The sequence below is a fragment of the Typopeltis vanoorti genome, chromosome 7 (genome assembly GCF_054136105.1).
Source record: "Typopeltis vanoorti isolate ZY-2024b chromosome 7, IOZ_Tvanoo_1.0, whole genome shotgun sequence".
In the NCBI taxonomy this organism is placed as follows: Eukaryota; Metazoa; Arthropoda; class Arachnida; order Uropygi; family Thelyphonidae; genus Typopeltis; species Typopeltis vanoorti.
Window position 1 is genome coordinate 126,077,595 of NC_143555.1, and position 14,855 is coordinate 126,092,449.

General features: G+C 35.2%; 1 protein-coding gene across 1 annotated transcript in view; it reads right to left on the reverse strand.

Annotated features, from left to right (window-relative positions):
- Positions 1-6,119: 6,119 nt before the first annotated feature.
- LOC150105040 (spermatogenesis-associated serine-rich protein 2) overlaps positions 6,120-14,855 on the reverse strand; it is a 248,778-nt gene continuing 240,042 nt past the window's right edge. The window contains exon 15 of the mRNA XM_090396113.1: positions 6,120-8,763. Coding sequence (XP_090252239.1) covers positions 8,227-8,763 — 537 coding nt within the window. The 3' untranslated portion in view covers positions 6,120-8,226. The remainder of the gene's footprint in view (positions 8,764-14,855) is intronic.

Sequence of the window (14,855 nt, forward strand, 5' to 3'; positions counted from 1 at the left end):
ACATTTACTCCAGTCTAAGCCCTGTGCTTGAAAATACCCGTCAAGAGCATTAAATATCTCTTAACTAGTGATCCGTCCAGGTAAATCAAGGCAACAAAGAAGTTCTTCCCTTAAGTCTTCATCTTCACTATACCTCACGAAGCAAAGTAGGATAGCATGGGTACTCACGTCAGTTGATTCATCAAGTTGAATCGGGAAACATCTCTATTTCTTTATCCCCTCTACAACTTGCTTTTCAATATCAGTGACCATATCAATAATTCTCCCCTGAATGGTGGTATCCGAAAGCGATATAGCCTCCAGTTTTTTAGTGGCTTGAGGACACAAAATTTCTCGTACGACATCTAAGATGCAAGGCTTTACTAACTCCTCACCAATAGTAAACGGTTTTTTCGTTTTAGATATTCGAAGAGCAACTAAATAAGATGCTCGAAGCAGCGACTTGTCACTAGTCTTCATTTTCATTTCACTTTTTTAACATTTCATCTGGTCATGTAATCTTTGAAAAAGGTCCAGTGGCTTATCAATAAAATCTCTATGCTTTGAATGCAAATGATGAGCAAGTTTGGAAGGTTTCATAACATAATTTGACAGAATTTCAGAACATACTACACATAAAGGCCTTGGTGATAGTTCACTGTCAGGGGCTACAATGAAACCAAGCTTTAAACAGTCCTTGTCAAAACGACTAACAAAGTTTCCTTTTCTTTTTTGGTTTGTATTGCACATTCCAAGTATCAACATATTTCTTTTTCTTTGTTTCTTCTAAACTTGAAGTACTAGTACTTGGCATACTTTCGATACCATCACTACTTTTCTCCTGAATATTGTCCTTGCCTCTACAAAAGAAGGTTAAAAGATTTCGCTATTTGACTTTTTTTGTCTCCATTTTGTAGGGTTTCAAATTTTACAAAAGAAATAACTTGTTTTCCAAAATACCACAATACAATACGGATGAGCGTGATAAAATAAGAATTTTTGCGAAGCGTCGTTGACAAGCGAGCCAACGCAATACTGGCATTCGACAGCCACACACTTCACCTATACTTTGGGCACTACATTTTCGAGTGCAGCGTCCTGCTCGCCCTGCAACAATGTAGTACCTGAACCATGTAGCCACTGCATGATTGGGGACAAAAAATTTTGGCAGACAGCCAGGAAATTTCTGCGGACCACAGGTTGAAGAACAAGGCTTTAGACGATGCTGATTACAACCTAACCTGAACAAAACTGAAGTCGCATTCTTTCATTTAAGTAATATCCAGGCCAACCATATCCCAAAAGTTTACTTCAGAAATAATCTGGTGAAATATAATAATCATCCAAAATACTTAGGAGTTACCCTAGACAGAAGTTTGACATCGACATTTAAATATCATCTAGAAAATATCGCCGGAAAATTAAAAACTCGTAATAATATAATGCATAAACTTGCTGGTACTTCTTGGGGTGCTAATGTCAACACACTGTGTACTACTGCATCGTCTTTGGTCTATTTTACAGCAGAGTACTGTGCTCCTATGTGGCTGAACAGCACACAACGCTTCTTTAGTCTATGTCCAGCTGAATCAAACTAAGAGAATAATCTCTGGTGCTCTAAGATCTACTCCTGGCTCCCAACTCTCAGTAATATAGTCCCTCCCTCACTTCACAGGACCCAAGCCTTAAGCAAATTATGGACAAAAATAATTGGAAACAGTTCCTTACTTATCCACCATTTCATTTCCTTCCATACCTCACAAATATTAAAATCCAGGTGCCTGCCTAGAAGAGTGCAACACAAATGAGCAACCAGAATTTCAACCTATGCACATCATGGGGAGAGTATTCGCTTCAACATACTTCCAATCTTCATATTCCCATTTCAAATCAAACATCTCGTTTGGGAGGCTTCGATCTCCCTAGATATGGACCACTTTAAATCAGATCAGAACAGGACATGGGAGATGTAAGCATCTCCTGCATAAATGGTACTGGTACGATACTCCAAACTGTGAATGTGAAAGGGGGATCCAGACTATCAATCACATTGTACTCGAGTGCCCTATCTACTCATTCGCAGGCACTAAAGAGGACTTTTTTAAACTGACCCCAGAATCCCTGGAGTGAATCTGGGATTTAAGGATTAAGCTCTGATTCCTGACTTAATTTTTAATGTTTAATCATTTCAACCTATTGTACCCCTTTTAATATGATTTTTAAAATTGTTTTGTGTAATATGTATATAATATCCTGAGACCCGTACATCATATGCTAGTAATAATAATAGTAGATTGATATAAAGGAAAATTGTTAGGAGATTAATAATGTAAATTTAATCACGTAGTGCTGTAATAATAACCTCAACACCACTGGGGGTACATATCAGGAAACTGACAATGATGGTCTATCTTTTTTTTTTTTAATCAAGCAAGGGTTGACAAATCGCATGTTGTTTTTAAATATGTTTATTCTACCTCTGAGCGGATAGCTTTCTTTGAAGGCTTAAAATTGTGAGCGAGTCAAGGATCACGTTACGTTGATTATTTTTGTTAAATAGGCTCAAGTTCTCCCATGCATTTAAGTACATATGTTGAGAACTCAGATTATTGGCATTAGTGAGACCTGGCTATCAGAATTAGCTGGTATCGAGTGTCAAGGGTACAGTATTTTTAGGAAGGATAAGAGGACAGGAGACGAGGGACATGCTGCTAATGATATCGGATGACTTGAATCTAGTTAGAGTCGAGACCTATGATTGCAGCACTATTACTAACACTATTTCATATGGCTGTGAGTTTAAAGCAATCTGCTGTGAGGTGGAATCTAACAAGATCAATTACACAGTGCGGTATTGTTACAGACCTGGTGGATCGATTGCAAGTGATGTAGAAAAGCATCATCAAACAGAAAGGATGAGCATGAAAAGAGTAATTATAATGGGAAACTAATTATCCAAATATTGATTGGGCAGCAGTAGAATCTCATGAGAAGAATAAAAATGAATTTATTGAGTTGTTGCAGGACAACTTCCTCAGGCAGCATGTGACAGAAGGAACTCGAGGTCAAAGAGTGTTAGATTTGTGATCATACCCTACCTAAGATAGGTAGGGTATGATCACTTTTACCAGAGATCATGTGGTACTCGCTTGGGAAGTGACTAAGTTTATGAATGTTCCATTCAGAAAAGGTTACATGCTGAACTATAAAGCCAGAAATTATGACCAATTGAGAGTATACTGAGTTCAGTGGAATGAGATTGGTTGCTGGATGGAAAGCATTTAAACAATACTTTTAAACGGTGTGATATCAGAATGTGTCTGGAGAGTTTGAAGAATAAATAGAGAGGGAGTCAAATGGATGTTTAATTTTATTAAGCAAGAGAATCGAGAAAAGGATGATTGGAATACCGTGTGCATAAGGATGATGTCCATTATGAAAATTATAAGCAGTAGGCTAGAATAGTCACAACTATTGTATGGAAAGCTAAGTCTGAGTACAAAAAGAAATTGGCTCTGCAAGCTAAGGACAACCCATGAGAATTCTATCGATATGCTGAAAGTAAAAGAAAGAATGAATATGAAAGAATAACTCTTCTAAATGCAGATGGTGTGAGGGTAACAGATGCAGAAGAGGTTGTTTAACTAATAAGTGCCCATTTTGTTAAAAGCTATCAACCTGGTGTACATAACATTGAGCGCACTGCTACCTTTTCAATAGATGAAGAAACTGGTGTATGAGAACAAGGTATTAGAGCTGTTGCATAAACTGAATAAGAATTCAGCAATAGGGACTGATAGGATATCATCACATCTGCTAAAAGTGTTCAGCTGAACTGGCTATTTCTTTAAACAGGCTGTTTAATATGAGTTTCAGAACATGGAAGATTCTGCAGGAATGGAAAGAATGCATGGTAATTCCATTTGCACAAGTGTGGTGCAAAGACCAACTATCGACCAAAGAGTATCTCAGGAGGTGGCAAAGATTTTGGAAAAATTGGTTAAGGCTCACATTCAGAAATGAGTTGACAGTGAATCTCCACTTTGCAACGAGCAACATGGGTTTACTAAGGGAAGGTCATGTTTTAGCAACTTACTCACATTCTACAATAATTTACATGGAGCTAGACAATGAGAATAGATACACCACAATACATTTGGATTTTGTAAGGCTTTTGACAGAATACAACATGGTAGACTATTGCATAAGTTGGAGAATATGAGTTTGAATTATAGAATATTAATGTGGATAAGAGGATGGCTGACTGACAGATATCAAAAAGTGGTATACGTGAGATGCGAGTCTGCAAGATTTAAGGTAACCAGTGGTGTACCACAAGGATCGATGCTTAGTCCACTGTTAGTAAATCTGTACATTAATGATACTGGGAAGGATTTGACAAGCCACATACAGCTATTTGCTGATGATGCAAAGATAGGTAAGGGTAATCAGGAATGCTGCTGATATGCAGTACTTGCAGAATGATTTGAATAGGCTGGAATTGTGAGCATGGGAAAATAGATGCGAGTGTTAGTAGATATGAAGTTGAAGTTCAGGGGGCCATGTAGCAAAGATTGAAAATACAACAACAAAAAAGTTTCAGCATTGCAAGATAATTGCAATGCTGAAACAACCATTTACACATAAAGATAAAATGTCATTTTGCCTCTTTACAAGGCCTTGATAAGACCTCACTTGGACTATTCTGCATGGGTCTGGTCTCCTGATTTCTGTCGTGGACTCTGATATGGTGGACAGAGAGAGAGAGCAAAAGTGTTAGAAATGATATCACAATTGTGGAATACTGATTATGAAGACATTGACAATTTGTAGACTGCAGATGCAAGCAAACAGGAGAAAGAAGGTTATTATGTTGGAGGTTTAATGGATTTTTTACAACACTCAAAAAGAATTAAAATAGAATTTAATACTTCCTATATTTCGTCCTAGTGACTAGAACATCTACGGGGATTACAGAAACAATTAATGTAACATGCACACAAAAACTTACAGGCTTGGCTGACCATGTTTTGGACACCACCCACAGAGTATCATGGAAGAAAACCACCATGCTCCACCACACCAAATTCAAGAAAGAGAGACTTTTCTTAGAAGCAGCAGCAGCTCTCAAAAACCAACCAAATCTTAATAAATATGGTTGCATTAAGCTTCTGAAGATTTCGGAAACACTCATCACCAGAGGTCCCACCTTACATTCCAGGCCACCTACTACCACCCTTAGAGGGCGCTCCACCTAGATAGGACTTTAGTGTCACCCACGTGGTTGGGCTTAGTATTGTAAGTTTTTGTGTGCATGTTACATTAATTGTTTCTGTAATCCCCGTAGATGTCCTAGTGACTAGGACGAAATATAGGAAGTATTAAATTCTATTTTAATTCTTTTTGAGTGTTGTAAAAAATCTATTAAACCTCCAACATAATGTCCTCACAGCACTTAAGCCTCTACACAAGAAAGGAGAAAGAAGGGGAGACATGATTGAGACTTACAAACTTCTGAAAGTGTTTTACTGGATTTCAGTTGATGGAATTTTTCAATTTATGGAGGGAGGGGAAAGAACAAGAGGGCAAGCGTCCTTGGAAGCTGAGAATGAAGGCCACTAAGAAGAGGGCGAGGGCTAAATTTTTCTCTCATAGGGTGGTGCATGATTGAAATAGATTGTCACTGAATGTTATGAGTGCAAGCAGTGTGAATGAATTCAAGACTAAGTATGATAGCTGGTGCGTGTAGTATGTGGTCTCCCTCGATGAGTCCCTGACTTCTTGGAGGTATCTCCTAACAATAATAATATATATATATATATTTTTTTTTTTAAGTATTTCAGTACCACCTTTCGGTGGTTGATAATTAAAACCTTTATACACAAATTTATTAACTGTATGCCAAAATTTATGCAGCATGGATACTACAGTGAAATAATGTGAATTAGTGAATTGATTTGGGTTCATTTACATAATTTCTAATATAATGGTATTTTCTAAATAGATAATGCCATGCTTTAATGATATTTACAATATTTTGTATGCTACAATCAAGTTGAATTTTATTGTTTTAACAGATTTAAATTTGTTAGTTTAGGACATTAAGAGTTTCAGACTGTGACAAAAAATGGTCCCATTCATCAAGGCAATAATAACCGTATAAGCTACAATTTATTTGCTCTACACACGCACACACACAAGACATCTATTTCCCACTGAATAGAAAGTCTTTGTACATACTAATAAATTGGAAATCCAGCAACAACACAAAATATGGTACAAGATAAACAATGTTTTGATAGGAAGGTGGTTGACAATATACACACACATCAACAGTATTGCTTTATATTTCATTATTACTACTAAAAACAGGAGAATTACAAGTTTACATTTTTACTAACAAGGCACCATCTGAAATTTTGATACATACTACTTATTTATGCAGTCGGTTCCAGCCGAATGCTTTAAGCTGCATTTATGGCTACATATGAGACCTAAAGGAAAAGCAGTTGTGCATTGTGATTTACAGCTGAAAATTTAAGGCACACATTTGAAATGGGTTTTTGATCAATTTTATGAAGAAAACATGTACTCAAACCTTTGGCACTTCAAGGAACAAGAATACCAGATGTTGAAATGAAAGTTTGGTATAAAATTAAAATGTTTTTGGATAACTGACACCATTTGAGATTCTAAAGTGTCACTATTACTTAATGAATCCATATTCTAGAAAGATTCATTCTAATGATAAGAGTGTTGCTTTTCAACTTTAAATTTTATGTGTGTGCATGTAATATTTAAATATGCATATATATATATATATATAATATATAAAAATTTAAAACTTTCACACACACATTCTATGAAACAGTTTGTTTCATTGAGTTAAATTAAATGTGCTATTTTAAAGTTTTTCCCCCCCTTTCTTTTCTTTTTTAACCAAACTTTCACTTTAGCAGTCACAGTATGTAAAGTGAAACAAGAAAACTACATTCACCATGATATTTCAACACTCAACAATACTCATTTGAACAAGCAGAGTAGCAGCTAATCATACCGAAACATTTTTTAGCTCACTCTTAATATACCATAATGATTCATTAAAAAAAATAAAAATAAAATATATACGTATATATAAAAAGAAATAACACCAGAATTCAGCCCCTCCTGACATTAAATATGTTTTACAAAACATAAAACATATTTGGAATCAAACATTTATTTTTAATGCTGCTGCTGCTACTTGGTTTGAAAACGACAGTTATCCTTTTACCAAGGCTTTTGAAGAACAAATGACTGATCTGCTAGAGTTATCCAAGATTGATGATATTTTTAAAAATTTATATTAGGCAGTTACAACTGTCATAAATTTGAATGTGTGTGTTTATAATAGGTTTTTAGAGAATGGTCATGTTCACAAAATAACAAAGAACAGTAAAAATAAAATAAAATAAAATAATAATACCAAATGATGCAAGCTCGTATAATTTATGCTATCAAAATTAGAATCTGCAATTTAATATACATATTCACAAATAAATTACCATTCAGCAAAAACAACAAAGAGAAATAAAAGCAAGTTTAATGTTCAGTTCAAAAAATGAAAATCTAAATAAAATGTTTATATATGGTGCAGAAGATTTCATGCAAAATACATCAACATTAAACATATCATATGAAGATCTTACAAGAAATTTCTAATCATTCATTTTCAACAAGCTACTAAATATATAAGTCCAAGAATATTTTTGAAAACATATACAATATAAATATCATATTTCATCAATAAGTTTGAATAGCTGTTTCATCAACAGTCAATATATTTTTCCTATATAAAAAATTTACAAAACAGCATTTTCTCAGAACTGCATTATAAATTCTTACATGTATGCACAAAGGTATATTAAAAAATACAATACGAGTTCTTCAGAAACCTTGGTGAAAAAAAAAAAAAAAAATCCGACCAAATTCAGATTAACTAACCTAAATAAGAAAAACGGATGGAACTTAAAAAAAAAAAAAAAAATACATGTATACATTAAAATTTAAAAATGGACTGCAAACCAAATGTACAAGCATTACGAGAAAAATTTTATTACCAGAACTTTAAGGAGTAAATATTGTAGAACTGCCTAGTGAGCATATTCCTGTGTATACAAAGAATGCTATTATCTAATGTCATTTGCAAAAGTAAACCAACAGTAGTTGTAGATGATACCTCCTATTCGTAAAATATGACCATGGTCATCAGTGATCAAATCCATTGATCTCAGATGAGGACTTTTCTGCATTTCCATCACATTCACCATTGACTTTGCTGGAAGATGAATCTGGACCAGGTCTAGAAGAAGTTACATTCCATGGCCTGTGACGTCGATTACGCTGTGGTGAACGCTGTCTTTGAGGATTTTGACCTCTATCACGCTGACCATATGTATTATCTCTTGGGCCATATGTATTATCTCTAGATCCATAAGTGTTTTCTCTAGGACCATATGCATTTTCTCTATGACCAAATGTATTATCTCTATGGTTATCATCAATTCCACATGGAGCTGAAGAATTTGTATTGTCATGCTTATTTTCTCCATCAGAAGACCGATATGAATCTTGTTGCCTATAACGTCCATATCCTCCTCCTCCTCCTCTACCTCGCCACGAACCTCTATACCTATTCTGATTGGAAGGATATCTGTTTCCTTGATAACCACTATTGCCAAAACGCCTGTTTGAAAATATTCGTGGCCTTCCCTCAAGAGAATGGACTGGTGTATGTACATTTTCCTGCAAAATGAATATGCGATTAAGTTTCTTTTTTTTTTTTTCTTTTTTAAATACTAAATGTGTAATAGCCAATTTGAATCATTTTAAAGAGTACAATTTCATTTAAATAAACTGATAAAACATATCATACACATAATTTGCAAATCTTTAATAAAAACCCAGGACAAAACATGAAATTACATGTAGAGTAGCAGTAGAAAAAAAAAAAAAAACCTGTATACTAACTAAACTACTTTAAATGATGCAAACACTTCATTGTCCATTATCAACTTAAATATTCAGTGCTAAGCTGAAATTACAACAGCAGATGAACTCATAACAATTGGCAGTTTCTCTATAGCCGATCTAGTGCAATTGAATGAAGCAACAATTCATAATGAAATTCAGAGGATATCTGAAAGGAATAATTTAGGTGATAGATGATTTTCAGTATGCAGTGTGAGAGCACCACTCTGCTCACTGCAGATCTTAAGTTGAATGGAAAAGTACCATGTTTGATTTCTAGATGAAGTGATTCTGGATATATCCTTATTCCCTTAGTTCACTCACAGTACACTACAAGGTACCATAGGTTCACAACTTTTGCTAATAGAATTCACAAAAAACAAACAGTGAGTGCTTAAGGTCAAAGCAGTATAACTGAGAGGAGACCTCCACATAGCCTTTAAAGGAATGCATAGTACCGATCAGGGCTTCTGACCTAATGTCCAATCCTCACTGCCTCGTGGTGCACCCTATTAGGTAACTACCAGGATACCGAATGAATGAGGATGGGCTGACAATTTGGGATTTAGCTGACAAGATTGTATTCTTATTGGTTAAACCAAAATAAAGAATGATGGTACAAGTTGACAGAATTCGATTCCAGCTGGGGCATTGCCTGGTTAAACAAGGTCCCATTGTTTTTGCCAGGGAACCAGAGTGAACAGCAAACAGTCAGCTACTGGAACATATCCTGAACCTCCATTGTGAATGGAGAACCTATAGAACAAGTAAAACATATCAGCTACTTAGGCACAATTTTTACTGAAGATGGTAAATTAAACATGGAAATAGACAACAGAATAAACAAAGCTGGTAAGGTAGGAAGTCACAATTGAATAAATTTATATGGAATAAGAGAGAAAGTTGTCAAAACACTAAATTAGCTGTATACAAGACAGTGTTCAAACAAATTTTAACTTATGGGTCTGAGAGCTGGGTTAGAAATAAAACACTTGACCAAAGACTAGAGTCCACAGATATTAATGTCAGGAATATGATAATAAACATAAATAAATAAAAATACATAAATAAAATAAAAATTTCTAACATCATCAAATTCCTGATATGCGCCCTCATGGGATATACAGGACATGATAGTACTAAAATGCAAGTTACATCCCTACTAACTTCATACCAATTTTCTTCCAAACTAATATGTTATCTGTCAAGATTGACATATCAGATCTTATATTTCTATCATCTAAGGCACCTCTTACTGTATCAGTCCTAGATCTTGGCCTTCCTCTGGGTCTTTTTCCTGCCATCCTGGCAAAAAACTTGTTTTCCTCACCTTCCCTCTACCATTCTCTTTAAGTGACCATACCTCCTGAGATTAGCTCTGCTAACACACAAGGGTCAAAGCTCGATAACTAGGTGACCTCCACATAGCCTTTTAGGAATGTGGAGAACTGACCAAGGCTTATGACCTAATGTCCCCTCATCATCTCATGTTGCATCCTGTTAGTAGATATCTACCTTGATACTGAATGAATATGAATAGTATGTCAATTTGATTTAACCAGACAAACTGTATTCTTATTGGCTTAAGGGGGAGTGAGGCAAGTCCATGTTCACATCATGCTCCCTGGGACCTTCTGTAAGGCACACTCCCTACAAGGATGTCAATGGATCTCTGTGCAATGGACAAATCAGTGGAAGAGGATTCATATCCCAACGGTGTGAAATGTGCAGAAAAATCTTCAGAGGAGTAGACCTCTATAAACAACCTGGGCTCAGCTGACTCTGTCAGTACCTGGTTAGGACCCCCTACCTAGGTTACAAGGAAAATTAAAGGATTCAATCCTTTGACAAAAGGAAGCAGCTTTGTCAGTACTGACACACAAGGTTGAAGTCTCATGAAGACAGTAAAGCTTGCGATTAGAAAATTACAGATGGAAATACAGTTTATTATGTACATCTGTAATACTCCAGAGCAGAAAGCAAATGGAGAAACTACTGCTCTATTCTCTCCAGACTAACTTCCACGGCAAGCAAATCTACACAAAAGGCCTCAAGTTCCTGGCATCCCTTAAATGGGACAAGGGTGCAAAAAATCTTTGGGCTCAAAATGATGTTGCTACTAAAACTAGGAACCTGGAATATCAGAACCCTGTATGAAGCAGGTAGGCTAAGAATCCATGAAATGAAAAGACTTGGAAGTGGATTTTAGGGATGAGTGAAGTTAGGTGGCCAGGATCAGGCAAAACTCAAATTGATGACATGGCAATGTACCACTCTGGAAGTAGCGAAAACAATTATCAAAATGGAATTGGAATAATATTAAACAAAGATGCCAATAAGTCACTGTTGACCTTCATCCCCTACTCAGATAGAATGACATTAAAACTGAGAGGTCAACCACTAGATATCTTATACAGGTCTATGCCCCCTACTGCTGACAAGAATGATACCTAGATCAAGAATTTTATGATCAATTAAGAGAATTAATGAAAAATACAAAGAAACATGATATTAAATTGTCATGGGTGATTTCAATGCCAAAAGGTGGGAAAGGTAGAAGTGGAGATATAGTTGGCAAACATGGACTGGTAACAAGAAATGAGAGAAAAGATCATCTTATTCAATTCTGCCAAGAAGAGGAACTAATTATCGCAATTTAAGCTACCACCCCAAAGGCTATATACTTGATCACTAACTTTAAATTATGCTTTAACATCGATAAAAAAAACTTGAAGCCTTTGAGATGTGGCTATAGATATGAATGTTAAAAATCACATGGACAACAAAAATGTCCAATCAAGAAGTAATGGAACAAATGGGGAAATCACGTGAACTTTTAGATCCATAAACAGAAGAAAAACTGCATATCTTGGTCACCTACTTCGTAATGAAAAATATAAGATACCGTATTTGCCGGCGTATAAGACGAACTTTTTTCTTTGAAAATAGGTCTGAAAAACAGGGCACGTCTTATATGCCGATATTCAGTTTTTTATTACTTTCATTTCTGGAAATTTTCTCTGTTCTGAGTTAAGCGATTTTTTCTTGTTTCCTGTGGTGTGTGAGAGCATTCCATTTCCAGGCTGGATGGATGGAGGAGGAATGAAGTTATGTATAGATAAAATTTGGTCTAGTAACCCTGGTGGACTGTTGAAGAAGCCTGCCCTGCTAGTATGAGATAAGTTTTGTTCTCACAGAACAGAAGATGTTAAAAATAAACTCAAGTTGAAAACTCAGCTGTAATTCCAGGAAGTCTAACTAGTCAGCTTCAAACTTCAGATGTCTGTATTAATAAACCATTTAAGGGATTTATGAAGGAGAAGTGGAACAGCTGATGCAGTCTTCAGATTTTGAGGTTATGGCATCAGGAAGCCTAGCATTTTGCAAGTTTGTGAGTGGGTCAAAGCTTCATGGGATGCTGTGAAAACTGAGACAGTGGTTAAATCATTTAAGAAGCGTGGCATTAGTATTGCACTGGATGGTACAGAGGACAATTTGTTGTATGAGGACTCAGATTCTGATTTAGAAGAGGTTTCAAGTGTCTCTTCATTTAGCTCTGGAGATGAATTTCTGGGTTTTGACGTAGAAGATTTAAAGGTGGGTACTCTTTCCTAGTTGGATTAGGTATTTGTTGAAAGTAGACCTACTTATTATTTTATATCTGAATTACTATAAATTCATTATAATATTCAGTGATAAAGTTTTTTCCCTAAAAAAATTTGTACAAAAAAGGGGGTGTATCTTATAAGCCAGCAAATACTGTACTTCAATTGATTATAAAAAGGGAAGATCAACGGAAGAAGAGGACAAGGAAGATGAAGAAAATCTTAGGTGCCAGACACCAGACATCAGACAGTGGACTGGCATGAGGGAGACTGATCAGAGTGGCTGAGGATTGCTCAAAATTTGCCAAGGTGGCTGCCAACCTCCGATAGGAGATAGCACTCAAGGAAGTGGCTTAAACCAAAATAACATGGTACAATTTCTGACTACTATTTATATTTATTATAGCAGCAAATATAATCCTTCAGAACTTTCTTTGATAAACATTCAAATATGAAAGTACTTTTATCTAACGGTTTGGTAGTGTTACACAAAATCCTATGTATATCAACTTTGCACACAGCAAAAGTATAGGTATGTGAAGTTGGATCAACTTAATATTGGTGCACTGGAATTCTTCAGTTTTTAGCTATTAAAAAAGTAATTACAAGAACGTAAGACATCCTGTTCTTGTAATCATGCTGGGTTCAGGAAATGGAGGCAATCTGTCTTGCAGTGGACTAGAAACTGGAAAGTATGTTGACCTATTAAAAAGAAAAACAAAAACTGTTAAATAAAATCACAGGATTCTAGAAAACAGGAAATAAATCTGAGTTTCAGCATGCTGAGTGAAGTGCATCCTTAGGATCACACAGTTTTCTTGATAATGTTGATTTCTTTTGAAATAAAACTCTGAAGAACAGATGGCATGCATCTTTACAATACCAAATTCTTTGAGCTATAATATCCAATTTTCTGAAAATCTACAGGTGCCTTTTAAGCTTTCAAAAACATCTTGATCTGTAATCAACATGTCAAGAAGAGCTATACACATTTCTTAGATTCTCTTTTAAGAGTGAACTTGATTCCGAGATGAAGATTACATATGCGCTTTATTGAAAACTAACATTTACCTATTGCTATATCCATCAGGAATCTGCACTATCCTCAAAAAAATTAAAATCTGGTATTACAAAAACACTATTTCACAGGGTACACAGCATCTAATGTTCAAAAATTAAGAATTAACACCTTTCAGGAATCTGTTCCTATTACAGATATACCTCATTCACAGAATATTCTGATGCATAGCCAGAAAGAATGTACCAATGTGATATTCCAATACAATCACATTTTTTTTAGATAAACATCAAGACAAAACTGGATGATATAACAATAAAATTATAACAGAATGAAACTTATGTTAGGAAAATATTATTTAATATTTGCAGAATTTTCAGCAAGATTTCCTGTCAATACAGCTGAAAAAAGATAAACACAATAAGAACAACATTTAAGCTGCAAGCATGTGACAATACATGCTATCAACTGCAGGAGGATAACTCCATCTATAACTATTAGAATTCAGAGAAATAAATGTAAACAATTATAATTTTATGAAATACAGGAATGAGAAGTGTTATTTAGGATGGCTTCACAAATTTGGAAACGTCCAGGTGAATTCTGTTTTACTCATACACACTGCTGTCCTAATATGCTATAAGTTTTACAACCAACCCCTCAACACATTGGAGGTTGTGTTGACGTTATCAAATCATAAAGTTGCAGTAATCTGGACTAGACTATTCTGTTCTTTTTGTACGTCATTTATCTATCACACCTATCTCTAAAGTTATACACAAAGGTTAGCACTCAAATGATAACCTTTGTGTATAACTTTAGAGATAATATAATAATAATGATGATGCAAATCTTTCTGTTTTTAATATTTGAGAGAGGAATAAAACTTCTTTTCTGAATACCTGCTACCTCAACCTCATTCTATGAATGCATTATTTTGATTTCTTCCATTTTAATGTTAGGAGATGCAGAGAATGCATAGCAGCATAAGGGGCCCATTGAAAATATGCTACTTAAATCAGTACCAGATTCTGCATGATTTTTCGGAATTTTTCAGAGAATCAGTCAAGTTGATATTTATTAATAATTTATGGAGATGACATTTTAAAGTTACAAACAAACCTGCTGGTATCTAAAGGTTGTATTAAAAGGTGAGGAGGCATTGTTGAGAAGAAAGGTTACAGATGGAGTATGATAGGGTGTGGTGTTAATGGGATTTGGTAAGCTATTCACAGTAGTTTATA